This window comes from Plectropomus leopardus, chromosome 20, assembly GCF_008729295.1.
Source record: "Plectropomus leopardus isolate mb chromosome 20, YSFRI_Pleo_2.0, whole genome shotgun sequence".
NCBI classification, from domain to species: Eukaryota; Metazoa; Chordata; class Actinopteri; order Perciformes; family Serranidae; genus Plectropomus; species Plectropomus leopardus.
In genome coordinates, this window is record NC_056482.1 from 26,413,385 (window position 1) to 26,439,999 (window position 26,615).

Sequence of the window (26,615 nt, forward strand, 5' to 3'; positions counted from 1 at the left end):
TTTGTTTGTTTTATTTTCCCCCCAAAACAAACCAATTTGCTCAAGTTTCACAGGCTTATGGTAAACAAAAATTATTTGGAGTCTGAGCTGAGAAATACTGATCGGCGGTGAAAGAAAACAGCTGCTCGATCAAAGAGCAAAAAGACGGTGAAAATACAGCAGAGGCCGATGGTGACAGAAATGAGTAAAAACCGGCAGAAAAAAAATGAAAGGAGTTTCATCCAGGAGGAGGACGCACCGGTCACATTCATGTTCAGCAAAATAATGTGTGAATGAAGAGGAAGCTCGAGACGGCTGATTATCACTCGTAAAAAGTGACAAAAACAACCTTTCGGACACATTTGAGCCTCATCTGAAACCTGTTTCTGACACACAGCGAGCCTCCTGCCAGAAGCGCTCAAGTTTTAACGATTTCGGACTTTTATGAGGCCGAGCGTGTTTCTGTGCAGCATCTTCATAACCAAGCGTTTGTTAAGAATTATACCTTGAGAGGAGATGCGTGTTTTTAGGAACGGGGCCAGCACCTGATGACACGTCTCACCCTCTGAAGTACTGAATACTGCAGCCAGTAATGTCCCTTACTTTAATATCATTTCATTCAAAAAGCCCGTATTAAAATATAATAAATACATCCAGATGAGAGACATTTCGGCGGAGTGTCTGTGGGAAACATTCACTGAGGTGCTCCGAGCTGACGGAGGCCAGCGGGGAGCCTGGAAGGCAGAGCAGAAGAAGAAGAAGAAAATGGTTTTGGTTGTATTTTGGTCATATTGTTGTTGTTTTTTTAGTGTTTGGCTTCTTGTATTTAAAGCAGCTTTGGTGAGCACGAAAAAAAACACAAACGCACGACGCCTCCTTAACAAAAAAAATCAGTTTACATCCCTCCGAAATAAATCCCCCGACCTCGGAGTGGGAATGTTGTGCCGGCGTGTCTTCTGCGACTGTCCAGCTGTGCAAAAAAAAAAAAAAAGCTGTTGTTTTAACGTCCCGCCAAAATCAACAGCGTCGCTCTCTGTGCTCAACCACCTTCGGTTTAATACTTCTCGAGTGTGCCTGCGTGTGTGTGCGTGTGTTAGATGGTGTGTGTGATGTAGAAGATGAACTCCATGTCCATGGCAGTCTGTGGTACACTGGCGCTACCTCCGTGGATGACGGGGATCAGGGCGCCGTCCAGCTCGTTCATGTAGCGCTGAGGGAGGAGCCTGCCCCCGCAGCCGGCCTGGTACTCCACCTGAGCGCAGAAACACAAACGCTCAGCACAAAATATTCTCAACAGCGTACGGTGTTAATATGAAATACAGGTAGATTTGATATTAAATAAATAAATATGCATATGAAACAAATAATTAAGGCTGTAAATTGAATAACCGTGGCCAGAAAATTAAAAAAAAATGCTCTGAAAAAAATAAAATAACTACAGTTATGAAATAAAAAAATTAATTTGGAACATATGTTTTTGAGTGTAATTATTGTTTTTTTTACATTACTTTAATCCCTGGTGTTTATTTTATATTATTTTATTTATTGACTTTTCAATTTTAGCCTTGCAAAGACATAAGTATTGTTAATTATTATTATTATTATTATTATTATTATTATTATTATTATTATTATTATTATTATTATTAGCCATACGAATTGCACTGGACTGCATGTTTATATGTGGTATCAATATAAATAAATAAAGTTGAATCAATGTGATAAAACAACTGTATTTTGGGAAATTGCACCAATTAAATCATTCTGAAAAAAGCAATGAAACATCCCGACAGCTTCTTCTTCTTTTTCTTTTTTTTTTTATGGCGTTGTCCACTTGCTTATGCAAAGAATACTACATTACCGTGCTGTCTGTTGTTGAAATGTAACTTGCAAAATAAACTCGCCTTACCTTAATTCCTCTCTTTGGATTTCTTTCCTTCAGACACCAAACAAACAATCATTTGTCTTCTCTATTTTACAGCAAGAGGCCTTAATCACGTAATTAACTAAACAAATATAAAAAGGTAAAGGCCGTTCAGTGAGAGAATCAAGTGAATCAGATAAAACTTCCCAAATTCATGAGCTTCACTTCCCTTGAAAATCACACTATAAATTACCGGCTCTTTGCAGACAGAGTGACGAGCGTTAATTCTCACCATATCCGCCTGTGTGGAGATGCGGAGAGAGAGCGAGTTGATGCCGCTGGAGGTGAGGACGGCGAGGTGAGGAGCCAGAGCGCTGCAGGCGGCCAGAGCCATCTCCTTCTGAAACACGCTGCAGGACGACAGCACCGACGCCAGGCTGCAGTCTGGAGTCTTGAGCTGGTAAAACACCTGCAGAGACGTTCAGACATTCACGCGCCTGGACCGTCTGCTGACTAAACGCCAACAACTTTTATTCAGTGCGTGAAACTAATGTAAAGAATGAGTTAATCAAAAGGAGAATCCACCTCGGTGCATCTGATGCTGCGACCGTCCGACTCAAACTCCGTGTCCTGCTGCATCCTCACGCTGGCGACGCCATCCAGAGGCCTCCCGTCAACGCCGCTCGCTTTGCTGCAGAGGAGCATTGAGGTGTCACGAACGAACAAAATAACAATTCAAAAACACACTTACCTGCATACATTATATTTGTGGCATCTGCAGAACTGCAGCTCTGACACACATTAACACAAGCACACACGCATATGGTTAGTGTTTTTTTGTGTTTTGTTTGGATTTGTTTTGTTGTTTTTTTGCTTCTTTTCTTTTGTTTTTGATATATATCTTTGTACTTTGATTTTTCCTTTATAAAATAATATTTGATGATATATCACACATAATATATGAATGGAAATATTTGGAACTGCAACTGCAGAAAATAAACAAATATTTGCAAAAATAAATAAATTCATATATATATAATAATATTATATAATATATATATATATATATATATATATATATATATATATATATATATATATATATATATATATATATATATACATATATAATGCATCACAATTGGGAACCTTTATGGACTTGCACGTGTAAAAACACCCTAAAACACAGTGTACATATTATTTATTTTATTAAATTATATATATTTTGGTATTTCAGTTTCATATCGTAAGAAAAGTTTTAGTAGTTTTACAGCCTGTTGTGCCCTGTTTTCTCTTCAGAAGATACATAAGTGTTTGAAACGTTGCTTATTTAGTTGTAAGTGTGCAAAATGTTACCTCAGTCCTGAGCGAGAGATTGTGTCTGTCCCTGACAGTTGCACTACTTTCAGTTTAGGGTGAATAAAAGGAAAATATACTTATGCATTTGGGTTTTTTTTAACGTGCACCGAGCCGTGAGTCCTGAGTACCATCACAACTCTGCAGGTGCTGAAAACTCAAGAAAACAAAGTGATCAGAGCACAAACATCTGATTTTACTCGTAGAAACCGAGCAGCACAGAGAGTTACTCCACGCACAGCCGGCAGGATCAGAGAGAGTGTGTGTGTGTGTGTGTGGTGTGATAGTAGCACAGATTGCACAAGAGTGTGTACACAGTTGCGTGAATGTGTGCCGTTACCCCGTGTTGACAGGTGAACTCCAGTCGACCCAGCGGACAGTGACGTTTTCTCGGAGCTCCCCTCCATCGTTCCTGCCGCACGGTATGTGGAAGTCCGTCTGCTCCCTCAGGGCGGCGCGCAGAGACTCCATCGTCTCCGGAGGGATTTGCACCATCAAACCATCTAAAGGAGACAAATTACAGTTAGTGTCCAAAAACTGTCAAGTCCTGTAAAATACGAGTCAACAAATCCAAAACTTTACCTTCAACAATGCTGGACTTTGCAATGAAGCCTGAGGAAGCTTTCAGGGCTCCATTGAACACCACGAAACTGGCGCCAGTCACTGGAACAAAACACCAGAGGGTTAACCCTTTGAAACCTGGAGCGACATCACCTTTTTATGCTGCTTTCAGACACCTTTAACAAGTATTTAAGCCTTTGAACCCGAGCGAATTGGTGCAGTTTCTTCTAAAAACATTTTTGTGTTTTTTTTTTTTTTTTTTTTAGTAATTTTTAAAAAAATTATTATTATTATTATTATTATTATTATTATTATTAATTATTATTATTATTACTATTTCATCCCTTATGGTATATGTGATATTGCTGTCATGTGCATGTTCAGTATTTTCTGTCTAATCTAAAAATGTAATAAAATATTGCATAAAAAAAAAAGAAAAAAAAATTAAAACATGGGGAAAAAAGCAAAGAGCAATTTGGTAAGAAATTATCCACAAATTGCAAGAAATTAGTAGATTTAGAAAATTATTTTAAAAAAGCAAGGGAAATATGTCTAAATTTTCCTGTTTAATTATTTTTATTTATTTATTCATTTATTTTTACAAATTTTCGGGAAATCCTCTTGTACTTTTAACCAATTTATCTTACTTTCTATCATTTCGATTAATTTCTTATTTCATTGTTCATTGTCTTCCTCCCGTGTTTTTCAAAGAAATCGAGCCAATTTGCTCAGGTTTCAACACAATAACCAGAAGATAATTTGAATGTTTGTGATGTTATTTTGCTCGTTTATGTCCTTTTTTTTTTATTATTTGTCAGATTTTGACTCTCACCTGTGCGTGTCTTCCCAGGCTTGCTGTTGGCCTGCGTCTGATAGTTTCCCTCCTCGTTCTGGAAACACACCAGGTGAGAGTCGGCCTCCGAGCTGAACCTCGCTCCGATACTGATGACGTGCTCGTTGGATGCATTCACAACCTTCTGCATCTGTGAAACACAGAAAACACATTCAGAATCTGGATCAGAAATACTTTATTGATCCCTGGAGGGAAACTGCGGCTCATTACAGTCGCTCTGATGCCGGCAGAGAATTACAGCAATAGAAATAAGCACCCAAGCCAGTATGTAAGAAAATAAAACAGAAATAGATATACAGTAAGAGCAAACTGACACAGTATGTAAATCTTTAAGTATTTAAAAGGTATAAGAACATGGGGGATATTGCACATTTGAGTATTTGCATAGTCGAATGCTGTGGTTGGAATAGAAATATTGCAGTGATACAGTGATATGAAGAGCTATTGCACCTAAACCATATTGCACATTGATGTAATGATAAATAAATAAATTGATATAAAATGTCGCAGCACTGCAGAGCCATGTGTCGACTTCGGTTAAAGTACTTAATGTGCAGTAAAAGTGTTTTTTCTATTCTATCGCATGTTTTTGAATTAATATAACTCCTTCTTCTCCTCATAATAATAATAATGACAATGATAATTTATGTTATCATTATAATTATTTATTGATTACCTCATTGAAGCTGCTTTTGGGGATGTCGATGTAGCTGTGGCCCATCTCCATGTGGATCCTCAGGCCCTCCACCACTGACAGACTGTACTGGTAGTTCCTCAGGTCCTGTGGATAAAAAAACAAAAACAAAAAACCACAAAGGCTAACAATGTCCATCTGCTAATTATTTTGGTGGGCAGCCCAAATTAAAACAATAAGAACAATAAGATGAAAAAAGAAAACAACTGACCCTTGAGGCACAAACATAAAAAACTACTTTCATCCAAAACCACAGAAACTCTCTCCCTGTTAGGTGCTGCAGCAGCGGAGCCAGCTGGCGACGTTGCCAGAAGCCGACATTTTTTATCTCTTTAGAAGAATCGTGTGATTAATGACTTCAAAATGCAGACTGGACGTGTTTCACTCGTCTTATTAACCGTCCTAACGAGGTCTGTCTCAAAGCTGTTGTAGCTGCAGAGAAATTATGTTCTTTTTACTTGGCTGTGGATATTTAAAAATACCCCAAAAATACCCCACTGTGTGCACTTAAACAGTGATGACAGTGTAAATTTATTTTCTTTAAACTAGGTTCAACTGCAACACTTTAGTGCCGTTTGGGAGATGCAGAGACTAATTAACAGCAGACAGAAGCTCCTCAGAAACTTAATTAAATGAAGTTAAAAAAAAAACTGGTTTTAGTGGGATTAATGAAGAAAGTACGCAGTTTTATTTCTGAAAATACTTCGTAAAACTATCAACAATAAAGACATCTGTATCTGGTTGAGTTTTAGTACTTACAGCCAGTAAATTCATAATGGTGTGTCCCGTCTCTCGATACACAGAGTCCCGAAAACGGACACTTATCAATGTCGTGGGATACACTGTAAAAGAGAAATATATTTAGTTTGTTATAGTATATAAAAGCATAACATTATTACACCACAATTAATAATCTTTACTTAAAAAATCTAATTATCTCTGTGAGATAATAATGCTAAAGTTATGGAAGGAATAAAATGAAAATATTTAATATTTCACTAAAAAATTTTGGATTAAAAAACAAACTTAAAACTGCAAATGACTATTAATTTGGTCTACAAAATGAAACTGTGACTGTGAGATCGCATTTTTTCACAAACACAGTTACTTAAAGCATTATTTTTTATCATATTATTGCTATTATTATTATTATTGTGTTTAATAAATGAATTTATTTTTATAATAATCAATTTATTTTAATTATTTATTTGTTTATTCATTTATTTATTTTCTTTTGTTGTTTTTTTTTATTTGAAGTTCATTCTATTATAATTGTTTGGTATGTTTTGTTTTGTTGTCCTGTGTCTTTTTGGCATTAAGTTTGTTTACATGGGGAAAAAAGCATGGCAAAAACATGTTGCGTGACTCTCCGAAACCTAAAATATTCAGTAAAATATCACATAAGATGACGAAAAGCAGTAAGGAATCTTGAGCATTTTTGCTTGAAAAAAGATGAAATAAAAATGACTGATTATTTAAATATTTCCAGATTGTTGTCTTTAAGCTGTGAGCTAAATATCAAATAACACCAGTAAAATGACAGTAAAGTAGAAAAGCCACACACACCGCTGTACTCAGATCCGAGCCGCAGCAGCAGCCTGAGCGGGAAGACTTTGGCCCACGGCACCTCCAGCTTCTGGACGAGCAGCCCGAACAGGAAGGGCTGCGGAGGCAGAGTGAGGCCGTCTAGAGGCTGACAGGTGGGAGAGAAGAAGAGCATCCCGGCGTGGTCCTTACTGCCCAGAAAACTGCTCGTGAACGTCACGTTATCCAGCTCCTCCAAGAACTTCCCTGTAACACGAGATCATCATATATTCACGCTCACATCTGGTTTATTTGCTCATTTCAGTGTCCAAAACATTATAAAAAAAACATGATACGCATTTTCTCGTAATACTTCGACACAATCCATAAACAAACAGGAGCAGGAAGAAGAAAAACGTCTGTTTTTCACCAGTGAGGAACAATAATGATTATTCTGATTATTATTTACAGTCATCTAAGCATTACTTGCTTTTATGCTCGTATTTATGACTTTTAAATACGCTTTTATTTTTGTTTTTTTAAGTTTCTTATGCTAATGCTTTTATCTTGTAGCACTCTGGGATTTGTTTCAAATGTAGAGTGCATTATAAATAAAATCAATTATGATTATTATTATTTTTATCATCATCATTATTACTCAGACAGTTTTTGTTTCTTTATAACTTCTTTTAAATTAAACAATATTTGAGCTGTATTTTATTCCATATACAGAAACACATCTGCATTAATGCAATGCGAGTTTACTGACTTGTAATTAAAATTTCTTCTATGATCCTCGTCCTTGGATCTTAATTGGCTCTGTGGTCATGGTTTTTTGTTGTCTTTTTTAACAAAGGCAGACAAACTGCATGCATTTGTTGTATCTACCTCTCTGGGCTTCCTGGTAAATGTTGAGATAAAGCGTGAAGAGGTCTTTAGGAAGAGTTTTTTCTTCCGGCAAACACTCCAACAGAAACACCAGCTCTCTCTGTCCCAGAGCCTGCAGCCCGTTAGAGCCGAAACACCAGCACTGCCGGCCGGAGTCTGATAGAGGAAACAAAAAACAGACTCAGTCTATCGAGAACACGGAAACACAACCGCGATTTCACTTCATGGATGTTGAAAAAACAAACTAAAAATAATAAAAATGTGAAGATTTGAGATTTTTTCTACTCACATGTGACCAGTTTGACATTGATCAGCAGGTTGGCGTTCAGGACAAACGTCAGCGGTCGGGGTCCTCCCTCCTCTAGTAAGTGCCGAATCTGACACGGAGCCGGACTTTCCTCGACCAAAACATCTGAAAAAGAGGCACAGCAGATCACGTTTAAAGATGCCAAAAAACAGACTGAATCCATCAATTCTCTCTGTTTAAGCTTTTTGTCAGTCTTCTGTCATACGCATGTGACTTTTTTTCAGATGTGACTGCTGAGAAAAAGTGGTGAGTTGAAAAGTAATGACATGAAACACAGTGTAAGTGTTTTCTGTTCCCTCAAAGGCTGCATCAGAGACAGATTTAATACTAGAATGGCCATGACGGTCAATTTGACTGTTTTCACTTTTATAGGTCATACAACTTTTCCTAAAAATGTCTTTATTTTCATTTAAAATGTTATTTACACAAATTGCCCAAAAGACAAAGACAATGTGATCATTATTTACCTATTTGTCAAAAACGTTTTTTTATTGTTTACCAGGAAGTGAGAAGAATACCTTCAAAAGGTCTTTTTTTGTTGCTGCTGGGCCAGATGCTCGCACATAGGTGATGATCAATGCAAGAAAAATGTGACGAAAATAACCTCTATATTAATTTTTGGGAACTTTATCCGTGTTGCAGCAACCTTATAGTTATTCTGACTGCATTTAATTCAGATTTGTGCCGTGTTGTTGAAAGTTGTATGAATGTTACAGGTCGGACGTACGTTAGACTGCAAGATGACTTTTACGTAAAAATGACTCTGGCTCTTATTTAGACATTTACACCAGGAGGTGCATTTAGAAAGAAATAAAAACACACCTCCTGCTTCGTCCTCTCCAGTGGTGATGAGCAGAGGGGGAAGCTCGTCCTCGTTGTCCGGCAGCAGACTGGGAACCCTCCTCACCGAAGTTCCGATCCCAGAGAGCAGGGCGTAGTCCCAGGGTCCGGACAGCGGAGGTCGAACCACCTCCACAGCCCCAGAGGCTTCGGGAGCAGAGGAGCCACCGACTCCGACCTCTGACCCTGCCGAGCCAGGCTGAAAGAAGAGAGTCAGTCACTGCGGGAGCTTTAAACTCCAGTTATTTTTACTGCTACGTTCATTATCAGTTCAGGAAACAGTGATAGCAACAACCTAGTTAAAGAGTCTAGTGCAGTGATACTCAACTTAAGGTCTGTGGGCCAAATCTGGCTCCTGACAGGGTGCCACGAGGCCCCCCAACCATTTTCTAATTGACATTAAAAATGAAGTGATTCACACTGGGAATTGATTTCGTACTTTTAGTATCCATAAGGTGCCAGAGTGTGTAAACAGCATAAAAATAGAGATTGTTCATCAAAAAAAGTGCCAGTGGAGAATCCCCCACACCCCCCGATAGAGGTCCTAGCTAAGACAATAATGTCCTAAAATCATAGAAATGTCCTCAAATCTGAGAAACGTCCTAAAGTCCTTGAAATGTCCTTACATCAGAGAAACATCCTTGAATTCTAGAAATGTCCTAAAATCTTAGAAATGTCCTTAAACCCTAGAAATGTCATAAAATAAAGGAAATGTCGTAAAATCTGAGAAATGTCCTCAAATCCTGGAAATGTCTTAAAATCTCAATATGTCCTAAAACCTAAGAAATGTCCTCAAATCCCAGAAACTTACTAAAATCCTTGAAACATCCTTAAATCTGAGAAACATCCTAAAAACCTCAAACATGTATGGGTCTGCTGCATTTTGTAAAAGTGTCCCCTAAGCAAAGCAGTGGAGTGTCCCTGCTCTGGTGTGTCCCTGAGGCTCCACTTGTGTGAACGATGTTTTCAGCGTCTTACCGTCTGGTCTGGAGAGACGGCGTTGAACTCCTGGGAGCTCCGGCGGCTCGTCACAGACAGCTTGGTCGTGTCTGCCACCTCTCCGTTGGGCAGGATGCCATCAGCGAACCACACGCGCTTCTGTTCACGAGGACAACCTGATAACACACACAGACGTCTCTTCAAGGGCACAGTTCAGGAAAACAACAGCGAAACATACGGAGCATGTGCAGTATTTAGGAGTAATCATACTGTCGTTGTTTGGGTGTTTGAGAACGGACACAGGCACCATGACGGTCGGCGGAGGAGAGTTGAGAGTGCCGGCGGCTCGAGCCTGCTGCAGAGGGGGGATGGTGCTGCAGTACTCAGATGGGACGTTGGGGTTTGGACTGGGACCCGAAGGACTCATCATCCGCTCCAGGGCCTGGGCTACAAGGAGAAACACGTCAGAGAGGTGTGTTAATTTTAGTTTCAAGTTTGAGTCTAAGGATGAACTGAAATATCTCGACTATTGTATACACTCCCACGGATGCAAATTCAAAAAGTGCACTGCAGGAACTGTAGGACGCCATCAGCAGCAGCATCACCAAGCAACCGGACGGGATCTTCATAGCAGCTGCTGATTTTAATCAAACAGGCCTCAAATCTGTCTAACCTAAATTACTTTGGGTAGGTCTAGATCCCCACCAGAGGAAGAAACATCCTGGACCAAATATTCCTGACAGCTACAAAGCCCTCCCCACGCCCTCACTTTGGCCCGTCAGATCACATCTCTCTGCTCCTTCTGCAGACAAACCAACAGTTAAAACTGTTAAAGTGTGGACAGATGAAGCCACAGCAGCTCTACAGGACTGTTTTGAGTGCACAGGTTGGCAAATGCTCAAAGATGCTCCGACTCAAGATAACAACTTCAATCTTGAAGAATACCGTCTTCTGTGCCGCCATATATCAGCAGATGTGCTGATGACGTGGTGATCACAAAGACGGTGAGATCATTCCCCAACCACAAAGCCTGGATGAACGGGGAGGTGAAGGCTCTTCTCAGAGCAAAAAAAGCTGCCTTTCAGTCAGAGGACAAGGAGGCATACATCCCCCAGAGCACAAATGAGAGCTGGCATCAAGGAGGCTCAGAGGAGACCTCAACAGCAGCAGCACTAAAGATATGTGGCAGACAATTCAAAATGTCAATTCAAAATATTATTATTATTACTATTATTTTATTAACCAAATAAAATATTACAATATTTGAATTTTTTTCCATTATCCCCCAGCTCTACTTTGGTTTATGTCAAAGTAAAATGCCTAAAACACCAATGACATTCCCATAAACCTCAGCTGTCATTTATGTTCAATGCTAATTGAGTTAGAGCAATTTTTAATGACAAACTGTGAGTTTGTCATTAAATCTATTTTTTATCCTCTTTCTTTGATCCTGAGTGATTCTGATAACAGCAACTGAGCTGTGCCTGAAACAGCTGATAGAGATTATTATACGTTTGGTGCCAAGTGATCAGATATCAGATCAGATCACTCAGAAGCAGAAGTGGAGCATGATGGGTATGACTGTGCTCCCTCAGAGGACACACGCTGGACAAAAAAAAATAAAAATAAATAAATGACCACAAGGCAGTGACTGTGATTTGTGATTTCTGTTATGACTAATTTGTGCTCGGGAGCTGCGTATGTGCAACACAACACTGCAGCACGTTTTCTGCAGCTTTGTTTCATTGTTTTCAAAATAAAGCACTTTGAAAAGCTTGTTTTGAGTGTGTTTTATCAAAAATCAGACACATATGAATGACAGCTCTGCACATTATAGAGAGCAGATGAATGAAGGTTATTGCTAACAGAGCAGACATGAGTCGTTGCTTCCCAGAAAGCTCCCAGGCTGTGACTGAGAGGCTCTCTAAAACGCCTTTCCGGTTGCACGCTCTCACAAAGTGCTGACGCAGCACTCGGACACATTATATTGATTAAGCATCATAGATCTCTATTGATCCGCTGTGTACTGACAACGAGTACAGCGTGGTTTACAAAAGCGCAGACCACATTGGGAGGACACACACAGCAGAGACATTACAGCAGCTCAGACTCTTGTTAATGGAAAAAAAGCCAGTCACAGCATCACTTCGAGCTGTTTCACCTTGTTCTGCAAGGAAAGGATGACAACGCACAAAAATACTCATTCAGGACTTCGGGCAAATTAATTCAAGTACAAAAAGGAAATCCATCTGTGAACAGGGCTGAGTTATGAATTCTGACTTTTTTTAGGGTACCAAGAAGATTGTGTTGGTACTACAAAGTCGGGTCGACCGATGTTGGTTTTTCAGGGCCATTGTTTTTTCTTTAATATTTGTATATTTTCGTAAACAAAAGGGGACACGGTAAATAAAACACAACATCAGCAGCAACAACAACAGTAGGAGTCCGTCACAACCACTAACAACAACGACACATACAGCAAGAAAATAAATAATTAGGAACAGCGGACAAATTTTAAAAAATAAAGGTAAAGATGATAATGATTGGGCGGGCTCGACATCGACTTTTTGTCTTTTGTTTGGTTTGTCGTTTTCATTCAGACCAGCACTGCTCCTAATGACTGATACTTAAAAAATAATTAAAAATAACCAATAATCTCTAGTTGAGCTCATCAGCAAACTTCACAAAAACTCTGAATTCATCAAATCAAAACAAACAGGGGCCATCAGAAATAAAGTTTATCATACATATCCTGTCATATTATCGGCTCTAACCATCAGAAACAACTTCATCATTGGAACCGTAAACAGCAACAGCAGCAACAACAACAACAACAACAACAACAACAACAACAACAACAACAACAACAACAACAACAACAAAGGGGAGGTGAAGCTAACTGTACGTCATTAAAAAAGAAGTTTACAACAAAGACTGCCTGTTGCTTTTACTGATCTTGTTTTTATTTATTCAGTATATTTAACTGATTTTAATTGACTTATTTAATTGAATTGAATTATTATTTATTGTTAAAATATGACAGGAATACGTGGAAATAAATTAATGTAGGCTATATTAGCAATAAGGCTAATATTTAATTTAGTACTTAATGGGACTGACAACTGATATTTGGAGCCGATATGCATTAAAAATAAAAATGAAAATCTGTCAAAAGTTAGAATTTGGAATATAATGAACTCCAACACAAAATTTTGTTTAAATTTCTTTAGCAAATGGTGAATCAAAACTGAAACATTCAACATAATATATGTGTGTAGTCATTATAATCTTTATTAATGCATTATAATTCACTATGAAGATTTCTTTGTTTCCCCGGCAAAAAAGGGGAAATAAATAACACAAAAAACAGGATAAATAACAAAAAACATCCATATCTGCTTTCGCTCAGATTGTTTTTTTAAATAGGGGTCAACCGATATTTTTCAGGGCTGATATCGATACAGATTGTTAGCAAATAATAAGATCGATAACTGATAGCTGGAGCCAATGTGTATGAAAAAAAAAATGAAAACTAACAAACTCCAACACAAAACTTTGTTTAAATGCCTTCAACAAATGTTTAATCAAAAAATGAAACTTTCAATAGTATATACTGCAAGTTTCAAGCAACAGTTTTTATAAGGTTAAAATTTAAATTTAAAAAGTTCCTCCCATGTTGATACTTTCTTTGCACTTTTTAATTAACTAATTTTATCTGCGATTATTAAAAAGAAAACATCAATACAGATAATCTGCAAAATGCCAAATATCGACCCAATAATTGGCCAGGACAGTAATCAGTCGACCTCAATTTCACATCTGACACTTCCCTACTCTACAACCGGTCTATTTTATGTCGATTTTGACAAAGAGAAAACGTCCCGGATATCTCCAGCTGTACCCACATCACCGCTAATGTGACTAGAGAGCCTTTTCCCTTCGAAGTGACGTAGGCAGCAGTGAAATCTCAAGTGTTCAGCTGCAGCAGCATGACAGAAACAGGTGTGAACAGTGACGTGCGCTCTCGCTCGGATCACCGAAACACACGTTAAGTGTAAACAGGGTCAAATATTCCTGTGCACACTTTATAAAAACAACAACAAAACACAGAAACAAAAAAACAACAGTCCACTTTTTAAGATTCAGCTTACCTCATCCTCATCATCCCCTCCGCTAAAACTCAACCAGTCCAAACCACTGCCAGTATATTCCTCAGCCTGACTTTAGACACTCCCATCACCTCGCTCATCTCCGGGAGTCTGCTGTTCACCGTAACAGCTCTGTAACAGCCCCGTTAGCTTTAGGCTGGGGTGTGTGTGTGCGGTGCGCTTCACATGCAGCTCGCCACACTGTTATGAGAGACGGAGAGCGAAAGGAGGAGGGAGCGAGAGAGAGAGATGACGGAGAGCAGAGAGGGATGGCGTCACACCGCTCGAGCATCCACCAGCAGCCACAAAAAGTGGATCACCTCTTTCTTCTTAATTTAGACGCCGTGCGCGAGCATCACATGTCTGCTGCGTTAGGCGGGTCCTGAAGCGCACACACAATCAAGGACAAATGCCAGTGTCCTGCTATAACTCTCCTCCCCTCTCCATCCATCTTCCTCCCCCCTCTCCCCTCCCCGTCTCTCTCCATGTCCATGCTGCAGTCTTTAACCATGCCTCTGTGAAACCGGCCTTTAAGCATCAAAACAACAATCAGATTTTAAATGATTTTTGACACTATGTTTGTAAAAAAAACAAAATTCTGTATGTCTGTTAATAGTTATTCAGACAGACATAAAAAGAAGCCCCTGAGCCTCTGTACGGGACATTTTTAGTGTTTCGTGCCTTAAATATTCATCAGCTGCATAATGAAACTGTTACTGTGATGTTATTAAGTTTTAATGACAACTTGTGAATTCGTTCTATATAAAGATGACTCGTAGGTTTAGTCTGTTCCTGTGAGAGTACGAAAACACTCAAACCAGTTTTACCCGGGGCACAAAATCTGCACCACCCAGGAGCTAAACACTGTCAAAATATGCAGATGGCAGGTACATTTGCTTCACTCACTAGCCCAAAAAAATTAATAAATAAACTGAGCAGCTGATAAAATTTGAACATTCATTAAGCATTTAACCATGCACAGAGAAAGTAAATTTTGCATGTTGGTTTCACACAGTTGATAAATTTACTCACACACAGAGGCAGGTCATGAACCGGCACATATTAGAGATATTTTTTGAATTTTTTTTCTTTTTTTTATTTTTTTTTATTTTTTTTTTTATATCTCGATTTTTTTTATCAGTTGGGGTCAGCGAAGCGAGCTGTAAACAAAACATGGAAATATTGTCACCTGATAATCTTTTTTTATGTCAAATAAGTTTGCATTAACCCTTTAGGGCTTGCTTTACTATCACACTCACTCATATCGCTTTGCGTACAACATGCGCTTTTCAAAATCAAGCTTTAAAAAAATATTATACATTAATATTATTTTCTACTTTCATTAAATTTTTTTTAAACCAACATCGGTCTTAATCATAAATATCAAATATTCATTAATATTAAGAATTTTAACCTTTTATATTCCAGGTTTTTTTTCATGATGCCACTATCTTTTTAGATTTAAAAATTATATTTATGCCAAGAAGTTTTTTTTTTTTTTTTTTTATTTTTTTTTACAATCTTGGAAATGTCAGTGATTTGTAGCAACATTATTGTGATTGTGCACCTAGTGGAAAAAGCATGCAGAAAAAATGCAAATTTAAAAACAAAAAAAAAAGCCAAGCAGACCAAGCTTGTTCCAAAACAAGAGCGAATCTGTTTTTTACTTTCACCGGCCGGGCTGTTTACAAATACTAACCCACAATTCCTACCGAGTATACCTTTAAATACAACTTGTGACACACTGAGTGGATTTCAGTACCACACAACATATAATAAAATCTCAAACTTCAGCTCCAGTGCTCTGAGAAGTCAACAATCGTGGCTGCCTATTGAAAGCATTACACTGGACGGGAGCTTCAGAGGCTGTTTCAGGACATTTGCTGCAGAATTGCTTTCTGCTGTGTTACACTGCGAGCATTTGTTGAAATATCCAGAGTTTATCGCAAGCACTTTTTTCTTAAAGTGAAAAACTCAACAGAGAAAGACGTGAGAAAGACGCGATAAAAAACATCCCATCATAACCAAGTGTTAACGGAGGACTTTCAGAAAATCAAGCACCCTGAGACACTGAACCCAAACACACCTGAAGGTCTAGTCAACATGGACTTTTGTTCGATATTTGGGATGCAGAGCTAAACAGAGTCATTGATCATCCTCCAGAATGACAACAGCTGGAAGTACAAATCGCTGTCATTCAATGAATGCACCAAAAAAAAAAGCCTAGAGCTTTTTTTTTGTGGTGCATTTATTAATATTATTATATTTATTTTTCTCCATATCCCCAAGCCCCAGCTCGAATTTACAACTGATCTTCCACTTCAACACCTTCATTCATTAGCTGTATTTACGCAGTTAATCCTCTGAAAAGAAAAAGGCGGGACCTGCTCTCTGTCTACAAGGGAGAAAACTAACTTGTGTTTTGTGCAATTATAGGTTTTTTAGCATAAAAAATACTGAAATGTTTAATGTCTAGACTTGCCCAGGCACAGATCAAAAGAAATGTTCATAATCTTTCAAACATTTTGGATACACAGCCATTTTCCTATTATACTAAATGTATTGTTTGGCTACATGGGACAATTGTTTTTAATACATTTCATTATATTTTGAGAAAAAAACAGCAAATTTAGACCAATCAGAACAAATGTAGTGTTTTTTCTTATACTAAATATAGTCTTTGAAAAAAAAACCTTTTTCATAGGGAGCTTCAAAAAAACACAGTCTCCTTTTTAATGCTATACATCCCTCCAGCAGGAACACACATAAATTATTTAGGAATACACAACAGCTTTATCCCATTTTAGAGGTTTGTCAATAATTCACAACTAATCAGATGGAAAGAATAAATCTATTTTTTCTTGAAATTAAAATTAAAGTGGTAAAAATGCTTCAATAAAGGAACACTGAAAACATGTTTGCACACTAACCTTTGCTCGCATGTCTTTTTAACATTATATGGAGGTGATGAGACACATCCAGGGGCCTTACCTCTGTGGATGGTATCAAAGCAGACGACACACACACGAGCCTCCTTCTCCAGGTACTTCAGCTTACACTTCCTGTTGCAGCACACCGCGCAGTAAACCTGCCAAAAAGGAGAGAGTGACCAAACGCATACGCCACAGAGAAACTTGCATACATAAGAAAAAAGATGCAAAACTTCAGCTTGTAAATAAACACGTCCGACTGGCCTCCTTAAGCAGCAGCAGTCATCGTGCTGAGAACAATAACAAACAGTCCTCTCTAATGCTGTTTTAATCACTGGCCTTTAAAGGACTTAGCTCCATCTTTAGGACACGCGGCTCAGCGGAGATCTATCGAGGAGCTAAAAAAAAAGACCTGCTGACTCATGCTCTCTGCGTCCGTGCATCCACCGTGCTATATTTAGTGTTGGTAATCCGTTTTATTCAACTATTTCCGAAACACGCGCACTTAATAAGAACTTTCACTTCACACATTATCACTGTGGAAAACAAAAACTCAAATTATAGCATTCACAGGAACCAATTATCGCAAAACAGAACTGCAACGGATTTGACAAGTTAGTGGAAATATTTGGTTAACTTAGCTTAACCCAGAAGATTTCAATGATGTCTGAAACATCTACAGAGTTCCCTGTAAACACAGAGACTAACTGTGCTTCTGCTGCTAATATAATGACTTTAGGTTCTGCTTTAATATCACACACACTCCCATCGCTCTGCACACAAAATGCACTTTTCAAAATCAATCACCAAAAACTTAATTAGCCACAATTCTGATTATCATTAACTCGTTAAAGCAATCTCTTAAATCAAAATGCCAAAAATAAACTGGTTTCAGCATCTCAGATGTAAAAATTTGGTGATCATCTTTGTCTTTTGTGATTATAAACTAAATATCTTTGGGTACTCATCGTACTGATGAGAAACCCTGCTGTATTTACAGTAAGGGTCGACAGATTATCGGCCTGACCAATTTTATTTTAATGATTGCAGATAAAATTATTGATGAAAAAGTGAGGTTTTTACACACAAACGACACCAGTGAAGGCAGTCTGCAATACATGCACAGAAAGTGTCAGCATGGGAGGAACTTTTACTTTGTGAAACTTCAGGGGGATATTATTTTATTTACATTTTTACTTAACGTTTTTTTTTAAGTTGCAGGGAACTTGCTGTATATGATGTTTTAGTTTTGATTAAACAATTAAATTAAGCATTTAAACACAGGTTTGTGTTGGAGTGTTATATTTCATATTCGAAATTTCAGACATATTTTCATTTTTATTGTAAATGCATACTGGTTCCAAATATCGGTTATCGTTCTCTTTAACTACTAATGATCGGTATCGGCCCTGAAAAAAACAATCATTTACAGCTGGACAAAGCATTAGGAGTTTTCATTGAATCTTTTTACTGACGTACCTTCCCGCAGGCTCGACAGTGGTGCCGCCTCTTGGTGAAAGTGAACCTCTGGTAGCAGTTCATGCAGTTGGGAGCTTCAGAGTCCGGCACCCAGGCAGGCTGTTTGCTCCCCAGCTCCTCCGCTCCCTCTTTCTTCCAGTTCGCCGGCCTGGCGCCATCTGTGGGCGACTCCCCGGGGTACGGCGGGGGCTCTGACAGTTCATCGAACCCCACGCTGTGCTCCTGAGGCTCCTGAGTAGCGTACATCGGGCTCAGATCCCTGATGTTGGAATGCTCCTCTGTAAGACTCGAGGGTGAACTCTCCTCCTCCTCTGCAGCGCTGAGAGTCTGAGCCTGCTCCTCTCCTTCCTCCCCTGCTGGTGGAGATCTCGCAGTTTGGCAGTGTAGCTGTTTAGGTCTCGCTCCTCCATAGGAGGGCTGCTGATCGGGGCTACTGCTGTGCTGGGACTGGAACGTGTTGCTGGTTTCAGAGTGGTTTCCCCCAGAGGAGAGCTCGGGCTCCTCTCGGTTAGGAGAGTCTTGTGAGGGAGCACCGGGGTTAAAACTTCCCTCTACGGACACACACATTGTCCTGTCACTCTCCGGAGAAGCCAGACCCTCCAGATCCTCCTGTCTGCCACAGCTCCTCAGCTCCCCCTCCGCCAGCCTGCCCTCCTCCGAGAGACTCTCGGGTTTAGCGCTGCTGCAGTACGAGACGCCGCCACCTTGCTCTGCTTCTGCGTGCGCCTGCAGGAACGCGTCCAACTCCTCGTCTGTGACCAGCAGCTCAGCCTGGTCGCTCTCAGGCAGGTACTCGAAGCCAAACTCTGGAGGATCAACCGGGCTGGGTTCTGAGGGTTCGCAGGGGGCGAGGTCTGCAGGAGGGACGACGGCAGCAGGTTCGAGGGCGAGATGCTGGCCCTCTGGCGACGCCCTGCCCTCTGCAGCCTGCTCGGACGCTGACGAGTCCACAGGTTCCTCTGAACGGTCCTCTCTGGCTTCTAGTGCTGACAGGGAGTCTGCCTCCGTGCTCTCAGAGACGTCCGCCTCGTCGGACTGCTCTGAAGCTTGCCCCGAATCCTCGTCTGCTGTCTTTGAGTTCACCAGAGCGCCACACATGGACACAGCTATGGGCAGGCAGGACAAACCCACCGGCTCGCTGTCTGACGCCTCCGACTTAAGACCGACCGGAGACTCGGCCTCGCTTTTATCCGAGGCTTCTTGTGGCTCGTCCTCTTTATCCACGTCAACAGGCAGAGCGACCTCTGGTTCACAGTGGTCTAAAGAGTTCTCCACCTCTTGGTTTACCGCCTCCTCACAGCCCGTCTCCTCCTTGTCAGCGGACTCGTTGGTCCTTGACGACAACGAATCATCTGCGGACTCGCAGCTCCTCTCCACTGCAGCAGGAAGAATGACGTCCAGCAGGCTGAGCGAGGCCGAGTATCCGCCGCTCTGCGCGTTACAATCTGAACCCAGCAGCTCGTCTTTCCCCGCAGCCGCCTGCTCGTCGGTGCCGCTTTGGCTCGGCCGTCCTTGCTCCCCGACGGTGACGACAGGGCTGTCAAAGTCCACAAGCAGCGCCTCCTCCTCCTCCTCCATTTGCTTCTCCACCGCGTCCAGCTCGCTGAAAGCATCGTGGCTGTTGGCCCTGACCAGGATGGCCGAGCTCGTGTCGTTGACGAGATCGCACACCGGCTTCAAAGCTCTGTCGGGGCAGGGAGGGGCGGAGCTTTGAGCGGGCCGGCGGTCCACGGAGGAGAGCAGGTCCACGGCGGTGAGAGGCTGACCTTTGACCTCTCTGTCATCGGGGCTGCGGCTCTGACTGCCGGAGCGGTCAGGACAGTTGGTGGCAGAGCCATAATGCAGAGAGTTGAGGTCGGGGAGGTTTGGAGGGACGGGGGACGCCTCGGAGGACAAACCCAGTGAAGAAAAAGGGTACACAGACGGCTTCAGGAAAACAGATTTGCAGTCGAGTTCCTCTGTAATAATAATAAAAAAGAGTTTGTTACAAGATAATTCAGATATTAAACTATATAACCTTTATTAACCCTTTGAAATCTGGATTAACATCACATTTCTTGTGCTGCGTTCAGACACATTTCACAAGTTTTTAAGTTTTTGAACCACAAGCAAATTACTTTGAAATCTGTTAAAATCATGGGGAAAAAAGAAAATGAGCAACTTGCCTAGAAATATCCCGCAAATTGCAAAAAAAATTGTTGATTGAGAACATTATTTTTAAAAAGCTAGGGACAAATTTCCAGTAAAATATATTTAAAATTATATTAATTACATTACATAAATATTAATGTTCTATTTTTAAAACCTGTGACAAAATTATTATTACTTTTTACCACTTTTTTCAGGTGATTTTCTTGTTTGTATGTCTTTTGTGTTTTCCTTTTTCTCCTTTTTTGACAATTTTGGGGTAATTTTCTTGTACTTTTTTAAAGGGTTAAGTAGGAAAACTAAAATGAACCTTTCCAACTTTTCTTCTACGGAAAAACTGTCCGTCTTAAGAGTTAAGGAGTTAAGAAACCAGAAAATATTCGCTGTTCAGAAAAAAAAAAAAGATTAATCGAATAAGTAATTCATGTAATAGTTGTAGTAAAAAACTATTACATGAATTACTTATTCGATTAATCTTTTTTTTTTTCTGAACAGCGAATATTTTCTGGTTTCTTAACTCCTCTGTGGCAATAAACTGAATATATTTGGGTTTATGACATAACAAGACTTTTGAAGGTGTCATTTTATAGACCAAACAGGTAATCTATTAATCAAAAAAAATAATTGTCACATTTTTATTGACAATAAAAATAATCTTAAATTGCAGCCCTATTTTTTGCCAAAGTCTATTTCTGTGTATTTCAGCTCTGAGAGCGACTCAAATCTCTTGCATGTGCACACATACTTGGCCAATAAAGATGAGTCTGACAGTATTTTGCAGTAAAATAATTGGCCAATAAATAGTTTAATCACAAAACAAAAATAAGTAAATAAAATAAACTTTTTTGATAATGATTATTTTGGTGATTTCTTTAAAGCAAAGATGTCCAAAATTAACCATTTCCAGCTTCTTAAAAGTGAGGATTTCATGCTTTTCTCTTTTCTCTATTTTTTGTAAATTTTAATATATTTTATTTTTGGATGGTCTGAAGGAAAAAAGCCAAGAATTTAAAAAGGTCATAATTTTGAAATTATGAACATTTTTTCTCTTTTTGGAAAATTTAGCAGAGCCAAATGTTTCTTTTACATTGAAGAAAAGAAAGGGCAGATTAGTTTTAAAAAATGAGAATAATCATAGACTGTATCTTACCGGTATTGAGCTCGAAATCATCAAGCAGTTTGTCCAGATCACAAACAGCTGCCTTAAAGAAGCTGTCCATGCTGGGCTAACACAAAGGGCCCGTAACCCCTCCTATTCCTAAAGGAGAACAGAAAACTTGTTATAATACCAGAAAAACAACATATTTTCGCAGTTTTGTTTACATGCTAAACATACTACATGTCTTCATAACAACAGCTGATTCATGCAGGAAGATAATTCTGCACAACAAAATTCAGATAAACAGTCAGTGATAATGTGAATATGATACAGAAACAGCTGGAGACATTTATGTGGCCCCAAAAAGACAACTTTTAATCTTCATTATGGTATTGTAAAAGACAAGATAAACCTTTATTGATCCCCAGCGGGGCACTTCAGTTGTTGCATCAGCACAGGGACGGCAGCAATACAGATACATAGATAAAGTTAAAGAAATAAATGATAAAAGAGGCATAAAATAAATAAAAGCACAAAAATATAAACTATACAAGTATTGCACTGGCTGCTTTGGTACATACAGTATCAAGTGTCAAATATATACGTATATTAACTAAAAGAAATAAATAAAAGAAGTACAAAATTAAAAGATGTAAAAAAGAAAAAGCACAAAATAAAAATATAAACTATACAAGTGGTTGCACTAGCTGCTTTAGTATATGCAGTATAAAGTGTGATATATATATATAAAAGGTAAAAATAATAATAATATAAGATTTTATTTCAAAAAGTCCATAATAATAATAAGTTTATTTATATAGCACTTATTAAAAACCAATGTTACAAAGTGCTTTACAAATAAAATCGCAAAAGACACGCACAGGAAAAATATATATTTATATTTTTAAAAAACTGACAGCTTTTATTTTGCAATATTTGTTAGTTTTTCCAAAGCAACACATGTTGATAAATGCTTTACATATACATATATATATATATATATATATATATATATATATATATATATATATATTATACTTGGTTTGTTCACATCTTTCCATGCTATATTACAGACTAACATGTTAACATGTATTTTAAAGTCCAGTTTTAGTCGGACTAAGACAATAATTTTTCTAACATCATGTAAACGTACTGACTGTCTGTCTGACTGTTTTTAGGTCTTTCCGCAGCACCACTGAGGACTGAGCTTCTGCCTGAGGGAAATATTAATTGCTGTGTTTTCATCGCCTAATTAAAGGAAAACAATAGCCTCAAATGTCCTCATATGAACTTGTGTGCAACATAAGGGAATCATTCCTGCACGAGTGACTCACAGTGAGAGGGAAATGTGTAATGATCCGGTGCTTTTGTGGCACAGCAGGTTATCTCCCTGATGCACTGTCACACAGTGCTGAAAACACAAAAACACCTATGGCACTACACGTATGTTAAAGCGCAGATCCACAAAAAGCTTCAGTTTCACAAAGTTCAGCATAAAAATCACACAGTCAGTGATAAACACAGCGGTCCCCCCATGGATCAAATACATTTTAACACCTTCAAAAAATATTTTAATGCTAATCCAAAATATCCCTCATTTTTAATTTGGTGGAAACCGAATATCAAAAGTGGGTTAATATTACTATATTGGGAATGAAACTGGGTCAAATTTTAGGAGAAGTATATCTCTCACGGTTCAAAGAAATTACAATTAGCCCTCCGAAAATTGTTTGATTAGATTTCTTTAGAAAAAATGGGTAAGAAATGCCCACAGATGGGAATAAATTAGTAAAAAAAAAAAGGTTTAGAAAATCAAAAAATAGAGAACAATGTCCAGAAAACTATATGTTATAATTTTTATTATTACATATTTGAATTTATGTCACAGAAAAAAAATACACATAAGTATTGTTTTTGCAGTTTTCAGCACTTTTTTCATTTTTTCTTATTTTCCTTTTTTTTTTATTTGCTTATTTTCAGGTCATTTTCTTTTTAACTTTTTGCTAATTTCTTTTTGATCCTTTGGCCATGTCTCATTAAGTTGCTCATTGCCTTCTGCCCGTTTTTCTGAAGGAAATCAAAACAATTTTCTCACATTTCAAAGGGTCTAAGCTGAAGGCAAACATCAAATATATTCTTAAAAAAATAAATCAGCTGCTTGATAAAAGGAGTCACCTTCTTCTCCAAAAATAACCAGCTGCTCCTTTGAAAAAGAACTTTTAAATATATATCCGAAACACCTTTATTCTTACCTCCTCCTTCAGTAACGCTCTTTGCACTGCTCTGTCACGCTGCTAAATGCTAAATATAGATGGGAACGAGGAAGTCAGTCTTGCTAAAAACATTTTACAGTTAATCATCACGGCAAAATATGCGCTTCCATGATTTTGGAGTTCCCTGTTATTAGGATCAGTCATTTGGTTTGACTCTGACTGTTTAAAATCCTGAACTCAATAGAAGTAACCATGAAAAAGTATATAAGTATAAAAGTATATTCCCCTCTACATTATAATTACAGCATGCATTTACACATACCAGTAAACAGCGTTTTAATATCACAGCTTCAATCATAATCTGCCGAGTAACCAGTGACTGTCAGAGGTGTGGACTCAAGTCAGACTCGAATCACAAATTTGAGTATTTTAGACCACACCTGTAAACATTCAAAGAAGACTTGCAACTCAACATGGATATCACTTGGACTTGAGTCGTCTGACTTTAAAATACTTTACGACTTTTGATCAAAATGTCAAATTAAATCATGTAAATCTTGAAAACTGTTTTTTTTTTCCTTAATTTTCACTTTTGGTTTTTTTGATTTCCTTTTTAAATGTCTTTATTTTGTCTCTTGTAAACGGATGTTAAATTTATTATTCTTTTATTACTATTAATATTATTTTCTTGGTTACTCGAACCATGGGGTAGACGGCAGTAGTGAAGGGTAGGCTTGAGTTGGTAGAGGTAGGTGGGCATTGTATAAGGAACTGTCATCTGTCTCTTTCTGTAAAATCAAATACATCAAAAACCAGATCAGATCAGACCAAATCATTTAAATTCTGTTTTCTCTTTTATACATACATATACATAGATGCACATATTATACATAAATAAATAAATAAACATATATACACTCTGCCTAAATACTCTAACTTTCGAGTGTTTAAAAACCTGCTATCAACATCCTGTAACCTGCAGAGGTGGAATTTAACTAAATACATTTACTTAAGAATTGTGTACAAACTTCAAGTACTTGTATTTTACTTAATCAGTCCAATTTCTGCTACTTTCAACTTCTACTCCACGAGATCTCAGTGGCAAATACTGCACTTTTTTTTACTGCATTTCATTTGTCTGTCAGCTTAGGTTACTTCGCTCATTTTACTTATTTATTTTTAAATTAGACTAACCATAGTACCATGTACTCTCCAAAGTACACTTTACTGACAGTTGCATACCTTTACTTGAGCAGGTTTATGACAGCATGACTTTTACTTGTGGTGGAGCATTTTGCAGAGTGAGGTACTTGTACTTTAACTTCAGTAACTGATCTGAAAACCTCTTCCAGTACTGCTAACCTGGCTGAGATATTCAGATCAGGTCACAGATTTGACGGGTCGCAGATTTGTTTGTAACACCGATAGCAACGATGTGGAGCTACAGCTTTACTTATAATACAATTAAAGCCATTTTCTGTCATTTAAAAAGCGTTTGACTCAACGTCAACTCTACAACTTTACACAAACCACAAATAAAATCACCTCGTTTGTCGTATTTTTCGACACAAAGTGGAAATCTGTGTGCCAGGATTAGCAAACAGGCTAACTAACAAACAGCACCTGAGGACACATAAGACACCGCTGACGTTAGCAGGTATCATTAGCAACAAACATTTCAACATTTCACCACAACAAACACGCAGCCTGTAACTCACACAGCCGCCTGTCGCTACCTGCATTTGCCTTTTTGACGCCGACAAACAATAAACAACGTGTTGTTTGTCACCTGGAGCCACAAAAACAGGTGAAGCTAAAGTTAGCATGTTAGTTATGATTAGCCGGCTAATGCGGCTAACTAGCTTTAACCTGGTTTTGTTTTTGAATTTTCTCACCGGCGCTGGTTTATTCCATCTCTGCGGCGGCGGCCCCGGCGGTTAGGCTCATATTCCGGTTTAAAGAAGGAGCAAACGTCGCCAGTATCGTCGTCTCATTGTCGGTTGAGGGCGGTTAAAGTTGAGCGAGGAGCTAGCTGTTGGATTAGTTTTATTGGGAGGTGTAAATTCTGCACTCAGGCGGCCATCTTGCACAGACTGTCGGGAGGTCACAGCAGGATCCGGGAGGACGGGCTGCAATTTCACCGCTCACGAAACCGACATTATTCACGATTATACTGCACATTAATAACCGTCTTTTACTTAAAATTACCGTGGAACATGTGCTAAATTATACTACGTGCCAAGAAGATTTTTGTAATGATTACACCCTGGTGTATTTCGATGATTAGCAGCAACAATGATTTTTTTTTTTTTGAATTAATTCACAAATAAATAAATAATGCATTAATATTATTTTCTACTTCCATTAATTTTTGAATCATATAAATATCAAATGTTCATTAATTTTCAGAACTTTTACCTTTAAAATGACATGTTTTTCTCATTTTGCCAATATATTTTTAGTATATATATATAACCGACTTTATATATATTTAATAAACTATAAGTAAGTACATTTATTTAATATCATGACCTGGGCTAATTCCGTAATTAGCAGCAACATAGATTTGTTTATATATTTAATTATATAAATATATTATATACAATATCAGACCTTAATAAATATCATTATAACTCAGTGGTTAGCAGTATTGAGCATGTAGTACATTAAAAATAAAACATTTTTTGATTAACAACATAGTGGCATCACAACAAAAACAGACACTGAAAGGATTAAAATTTAATATTTATGATTACTGCTGATGGTTAAAAAACTCAACTAAATGAAAAAAAA

At 38.4% G+C, this 26,615-nt stretch overlaps 1 protein-coding gene across 1 annotated transcript; it reads right to left on the bottom strand.

Annotated features, from left to right (window-relative positions):
- On the bottom strand, positions 1–25,988 carry zfyve16 (zinc finger, FYVE domain containing 16). Its single transcript, XM_042508691.1, has 18 exons — positions 25,718–25,988; positions 21,661–21,768; positions 18,363–20,320; positions 16,945–17,041; positions 10,076–10,252; positions 9,845–9,981; positions 8,849–9,065; positions 8,009–8,131; positions 7,720–7,875; positions 6,874–7,098; positions 6,067–6,149; positions 5,290–5,394; positions 4,593–4,743; positions 3,782–3,862; positions 3,540–3,702; positions 2,429–2,534; positions 2,136–2,312; positions 1–1,231 (listed from the first exon to the last, which is right to left on the bottom strand). Exons 2-18 carry the CDS (start codon positions 21,728–21,730, stop codon positions 1,073–1,075), a joined length of 4,185 nt encoding a protein of 1,394 aa, XP_042364625.1. The 5' UTR covers positions 21,731–21,768; positions 25,718–25,988; the 3' UTR covers positions 1–1,072.
- Between the last annotated feature and the right edge of the window lie 627 nt (positions 25,989–26,615).